The sequence below is a fragment of the Azolla caroliniana genome, unplaced genomic scaffold, assembly GCF_043228905.1.
Source record: "Azolla caroliniana isolate FFs.n. ecotype wild unplaced genomic scaffold, voAzoCaro1.0.p SCAF_22, whole genome shotgun sequence".
NCBI lineage: Eukaryota > Viridiplantae > Streptophyta > Polypodiopsida > Salviniales > Salviniaceae > Azolla > Azolla caroliniana.
Genome location: NW_028230457.1, coordinates 6,909,311 through 6,915,834, shown reverse-complemented (window position 1 = coordinate 6,915,834; position 6,524 = coordinate 6,909,311). Strand labels below are relative to the sequence as shown.

Below are 6,524 nucleotides of genomic sequence, written 5' to 3'. Positions count from 1 at the left end.
TTTACTATAGGATACAAAATGATATTAAGATCTGTACATAGTCTGTCCATGAGAATCAAAAAACACGGAAATGGTACATTAGAAAATGGGAAGACCGTTATGTCATGAGTTACAAGATTGGATACACAATCATTACCACAAAAATTTATGTCCATGTATGACTACTACACGTGAGCATACATTGATTGGAAATGCATGCAAGACCAAGGATGGACCATTATGCCCCATACATGGCCACTTATCTCCAGATTCTGCCCATATAAACCACAACAGTAACCTAAGCTAAGTAAGAGGCTACATTTTTAAAACTGTCGAAAACAAGAACGATTTACAATAATCGTAAACACAATGATAACATGGTTCAATATCTAACTTTTGTTTTTAAGTCTGATGGCGTTAACTACATACATAGTCTTCTGCAATTACTATAACATTAAAGGCATTGAATGATAAGAGGCAATCTCTAAATACCAATTTTTTCTAGCTTTCATTTTCTTTGTGTGTGTGTGTGTGTGTGTGTGTGTGTGTTTTCATGGTTTTCTTTTCTTAGTATCCCTGTTGAACAATTGCAACCCGAAAGAAAGCTCTTCAGAATTGCTGTTATTGATGTTAGTTTTGGAAACAGGGTCTTTGCTTCCAAGCTGAGCATGTTGATGATCTCTCGGTGCGAAACCAAAGTCCAAAAGCTTTAACTCCTTAGTCGCTGTCATAGTAGTGTTGGATGCATGTATGTTCTCGCTAGAATCCATCAATGTGATAATGGGAAGATCTGGAGCCACAGCCAAGACTGGTTGCTGTTGTTGTTCCGAAGGTGTCATGTGAATGTCACCACAAATTTCATCACAAAATGTCTCTACTTTCTCCTCAATACCTCTAATTAGTGGTTCATGGCTCGAACCACCGGTAAGCTCTGCCGTCCGATGCCTCTGCTCCTCAGCTGAAACTACTTCCCAAAGAAAAATGTTAAGTCTTTTTTCAGCCCTCACTTCAACAGTTAGCAAATATAACAAAATAACTAACCATGTGCACGTGACATCAAATTGTGGAGTGTTTGGTCATTGATCTCTCTACCTCAAACTACCTTCAATATGTTTTCGTTTTCCATTCAATATATTTCCTGTACCTAGTAAGTAAGCAAGTGCAGCTTACTGTAGATTGTAACAATTTATATGAGCATTGGCTTCTATTTTGGTACCCTTTGATATGCATAAATTAAGGCTATAATTTAACTAGCGAAAACACCAACATATGCTGATGCATTTAGACATTCCGATACGTACCATCTATCAATCAATCAATCCCATTACACAAAATGTAACCACCTTTGTAAAAGTTACACGATGTGCACCTGTAAGTCTCTTGCTGCTTGTAATGAGAGAGAGTTGAAGAAGGTCTAACAGACGGCCAAGATCAACTCCGCTTGTCCAATTCTCCGGTTCATATCCATTGTGAAGCTTAAGACGACCTCGGTTTGCTGTCCCACCCCATATAATCCCCACCGGCCTCGGTTTCTTTCCGGACTCTGTCATAAGTATTAGGCTTCCACTATCGCCCTCTAGATCAAACGCTTGTTTATTCTCACCAACAATGAGGAAATCTGTGAAGAAGCAGATACCCTTTTCATCATTGTATTCAAGGGCATATGCCATGATACTTCCCATTGTCAAACCCGAGCTCCTACCGACCTTTACAACCTGTCTTCCTACAATGCTTCCTACTGGAGCTTGAAGGTCTATAACCATGACATCCCCCATATCACCCACCCCTTTCACTGTCGTCGTCACTCTCGACATGTCGAAGCCATCCCCAAATGGTATGAATGCACCATCGGCTCTTACAAATGTCTCTGCAATAGAGATTCCAATCAATCAGACCAACAGCCAAACGTGCCATAATATGAGTTGAGTTATCAAGAATCAATTCATGAAAAACTTTTGGGAAATTGGACAAGATACTTCTTTAAGTTTTCTGAATTCCCAAAATACCCTTGACAAGATGGAAACTACCAGATTGCCCTTTCTCTCTCCGATTGTTTCCAATTGCCAAAATACTCCCTATATATACACACACACAAAATTTCTGTCCCAAGGCTGTCTATGATTGAGATAGCATTTTTGCAGAGCTTGAAAGAAGCAAAGAGGGAAATTTTAGGTACAGGAGTATACTGCCGGTAGTTTGGAAAAACATAGCCTCAGTGTGAAACTGAGATAGAGAAAAGAGAAATAGGGGTAACCCTGGTAATGTCAATCTTATCTGGGGTGGATCTTTTGGGAATTCAGCCAAGTCATAGGGGAATTTTGGTGGATCTCCCTCCCAATAACATCTTTCTTACCTGGGTTCATGCTTGCAAAGATGCCATACCACAAGTCATCTGTGATGAATGACGTTGCTCTTTCGACAGCACCTAGGTACACACCTGGACCAAGGTTGGGAGGTAACGGATGGAACATCTTCTGGCTTGGATAATCTAAATCTACGGCAACATGCCTGTTTGTCAAAAACCCGACTTGCCTCAGACCCGTCTTGCTTTGGACGATAGCTCCGAGCGTTCCATATGTCTCTTGGCTTGCCACCTATGACATTGATTTCATGTAATAATATGTCATCATCCATACAACACAAAACACAAGAAGAAGAAAAAGAAGGCAAGCTATATGAAGTTCAAATGTTCTCTGGCTCCTCTAGACACTCTGGAACCGAAAAACTCAGTCTCGTGAAGTAGTCATCAATGTGGTTTATGATGCTAGAGCTATAAAAAAAAGAAAAGAAATATATCCTGGTGTATGTTGTGAAGATTAATTAAGAGAGCAGCACTCTCCAAGTTTACATCTTCCAAGTAATTATGGGGGAGCCATAGTGTGTGTGTGTGTGTGTGTGTGTGTGTGTGTCCTACCTGAGAACCTGGTCCTATACATGAATCATTGCCTCGCAGCCCCTCGACCAACTCCGTGTACACCTGTTCTTTCGGAGCAACAGCAGGAGTTCCATAATAAGAGAACTCTACGACATCAACATCGCACCAAATTCCTCCAGGCCCCTGCAAAGAAAAAAAAAAGAAAGGGGGCTTAAACCACAGTTATCAATGATGTTAACATCAAGTGTTCAAACACAATGCGGAAGCATTGTCTTTATGCATCCATCCTATAACAAAGCTTTAGACACCCCGACAATTTCTTGCATACAGATTCACCCAGATACTATATCGATATATATAGAGAGAGACTTTTTCACATCATCTCACAAGTAAAATTTGGCACGAAAATCCACATTTATAAATATGAAGAAGGTGAAGTAGAAAATCTTATGCTTTGCAACATTCAGGTTGTCAATTCAGAACCTTAGCGATGGATTTGATGTTGTGTGATTATAAAAACTCTTTATAACTTTTACGTTGAGCTTGCACATAACATCCATTACTTTCTTAAAAAATGTCTTTACAACATTCTGTTTGCTCCTGAAACAATGGCTATACAACATTGACATCCAAATTTCTATCCACAACACAAGGAATGAGCGTGTTATAAAACCCAGCATACCTCAAGAACAGGTGGAAGCCATTGGACTTCATGAAGCCATTCTTTGTGAACTTTCCGAGCGACGAATACAATGATAGCCGGGATATCTGTCAGAATTCCTTCTCTAGTTCTAAAGCCAATGGCTGTGCCAAGACTAAATTGTCGCAAAAGTTTGCTATGAAATGCTCGGATAGTCATGAGGTCAAGCAAGGTGCTAGCTTGTTGGCCATTGGGCGAGATTTGTGCATCTGTTGGGGGTTCAAGTATATGCTCATTATCATGTACATGAAGATCCTTTTGCAAGCCACCAAAATAGGCTGCCCTCTCTTCCGCTGTTCCATGTAAACGGGATGACGGCGGCCAATGAAAATACGCTGCACTATTCTCCGAAGTGTGATGATTGGCTCCCGATGCTATTGGTTCCATTGAGCTAGTAGAGCCATAGCTAGAGCTGGATTTAGACAAGTTTCCCTCTTTAGGCCTACTAGGGCAAGATGATCCTTCCAATTGGGATACACAAGAATGGTCTTGTTTCTTGCTTCCACTTCTAAGCGCAAGGCTAGTGATATCCATGTCCTATGAATACATACGAGGAAACAAAATATTATCTAGAAAGGATAAAAAAATTATGTCTTTCAAGACCTCTGTGACATGAATGGATTGGATGTATAGGCACCCTTTTGAAACCACACACTAGATCTTACAGTCTATGTGCAAAAATCAAGAAGTAGCATATGAGAAAGGGCTATGGTGGAAAGGTAGTAAGCGATTGGCTGCAGAAACATCAAATTGTTAGCTTCCCCTTTTTGCTATGTGAATAGAAGAAGAATCCTTCCTACAACGGAAGAAAGAAACAGAAGGTTTCTTCATACTGATATTATCCTTCTTTATCCAGCCAAACTTACATAGATAGATAGATGTATGTATCATAATTCATAATTCATAATTCATAATGCATAATTCCAGTAGCCTTAAGGATCTCAGTCTTATAATGGATAAAATGAATGACTATCAAAAGCAGGGGAACACATATGGAGACTCTAAGCCAGACAAATGAAATGAAATGAAACAAAATGGAACTAGAAGAGAGGAGGGGGGGGTACACCTCTGTCTCTGGGGGAAAGTCACCAGATTAGCATTAGCTTTGCAAAGAGTGGCATAAATAAAGATTTAAATTGTTTATGTGACAGATGGAAATAAGGGAACAGAGGTGAGGAGAGGATAGCATAGAGAGAGAGAGAGCTAAACTGTTAAAAAGCAGAGAACACTCACATACACTACACTGTCTGCCTGCCTCTCTCTCTCTCTCTCTCTCTCTCTCTGTCTGGACTCTGGACACTGTCTGTGTTTTTGTATGTATGTATGTATGTATGTATGTATGTATGTATGTATGTGTATGGTGTATGTATGTTGAGGGTGTGTCATCAACATACATAAATGCTTGATAGAGAGCTTTGTTTGATAAGAATATACATACATACATGATAGGTATGTACATAGTGGGATTCTGGAATGGCTTCGTTACATACTTACTTAATAATTATGTACAGAGAAGAAAGCCATGGAGTCGTCCAAACTAAAGAAAGGGACTGAGCCATGGATGGACAGGTTTGTATTGTATTGTATTGTAATTTGTATTGTAATTTGTATTGTATGTACTATGGTACATACATAAAACACACTCTCACTAACTCTTGCAGGGAGTGACACTGACAGAGAGATAGAGATAGAGATAGATATTAGAGACTGCATTAGTCTACTGCTGTCTAAATAAATATAAAAATTATGAATGAATGTTTGACGAGACTCGTCTCTGGCCTCTTTCTTTTGTGTGTGTGTGTGTGTGTGTGAGTGCGTGCGTGTATGCGTGAAGAAGAAAGAAGAAGAAAGGAAGATGCAGAGTTTGGTAAAAAAATGCATAGGCTGCCTTTGCTGTATGTATATTTGTATAATAATATGTATGTATGTATGTATGTACGAACAAACGAATGTATGTATGTATGTATGTATGTACGAACGAATGTATGTATGTATAATGTATGTTTATGTTATTATTCCTACCTAGCAAGCCGAGTATGTACCTTGAGAGTTTTGCCACAAACAATAACATGCCCGAATAATCCTGTTCTTCTCGAGTTTATGCTTCTACTTTTGCTATTGACCACTATACTATATACACCCTTCACTACTCACTACTCGATGACTTTTTTCATGTGTGTGTGTGTGTGTGGATCATGAAGTTGGCCATGCATCGGAGGAACCTCGACACCGTTTTTTCGAAGAGCCGAGCCCAATTGTTGGTAGCCTATTATTATCACTTCTCGCTATCAACGTCTCTCTTGTCATCCAAGTCATAGCTTGCTTGCTTCTATGCTCCCCCACCCCCTAATCATTCTGTTTCGCTACCCACCATGTTTCAAATGCTAGATTTTCTTCCCTCGACCATCAATTGATGAATCATGACATGGCCCTATATGTTTGAAAAATGAATGGTCAATATTCCTTGTTATGTTGGGTGTGGGCTCTGTAAGGAGGCCGTTCTTTTGGATAGTTCACAATATTATACTTGCGGTATTGCACCACTCACACAAGTCTATCAACCCTTGGATTGTGAAAATTGGATTTGTCCGAGCCACGATTTGAGAAGCCCTTGGATAACGTAAAACCTTGAGGCCTCATGCAAACATGTGATGCACATACTAACTAGTATACATTTCATAACATATGGGCTAATGGTTTGTGTTAAGTTTTAAGTTCATGACCTCACACAAAATGCACCTTGTGGTTTACCACGTAAGGAAACTATAAACTATCTAATTCCTCGGTATTGAAGTCTATATATCATAATCTATGCAATGCATATGGAGGAGAGACAAATAGTTGACATGAGACCGAAAGAGTTCATCAACCAATTGATCAAGTATATTTGATATGGTGAGTACTACTCAAGCAAGGTATTTTGCACGATGTAAGTATCAAATATTTTATTGTAGATCTTGTTTTAAAGAA

General features: G+C 39.4%; 1 protein-coding gene across 3 annotated transcripts; it reads right to left on the bottom strand.

Moving 5' to 3' along the window:
* Nucleotides 1-363: 363 nt before the first annotated feature.
* LOC147849894 (protein NARROW LEAF 1-like) lies at nucleotides 364-4,569 on the bottom strand. 3 transcript variants are annotated; one of them, XM_087337040.1, is made up of 5 exons: nucleotides 3,537-4,569; nucleotides 2,894-3,037; nucleotides 2,333-2,573; nucleotides 1,349-1,846; nucleotides 364-946 (listed from the first exon to the last, which is right to left on the bottom strand). In XM_087337040.1, the coding sequence occupies exons 1-5, from the start codon at nucleotides 4,086-4,088 to the stop codon at nucleotides 531-533; spliced, it is 1,851 nt and encodes a 616-aa protein (XP_087193166.1). In that variant the 5' UTR covers nucleotides 4,089-4,569; the 3' UTR covers nucleotides 364-530. The 3 variants fall into 3 exon arrangements, with proteins under 3 accessions (XP_087193166.1, XP_087193168.1, XP_087193167.1); XM_087337042.1 differs by having other exon boundaries at nucleotides 364-937; XM_087337041.1 differs by having other exon boundaries at nucleotides 364-943; nucleotides 3,537-4,566.
* Nucleotides 4,570-6,524: the final 1,955 nt, after the last annotated feature.

Bases quoted from the DNA above. Each gene is read 5' to 3' on its own strand.
- LOC147849894 (XM_087337040.1), bottom strand. From the start codon at position 4,088: ATGGATATCACTAGCCTTGCGCTTAGAAGTGGAAGCAAGAAACAAGAC. The intron at 2,574-2,893 runs GTAGGACACACA...TCAATGTCATAG, and splicing joins GTATAGGACCAGGTTCTCAG to GTGGCAAGCCAAGAGACATA. The intron at 947-1,348 runs GTGCACATCGTG...TTCTTTGGGAAG, and splicing joins AAGCAGCAAGAGACTTACAG to TAGTTTCAGCTGAGGAGCAG.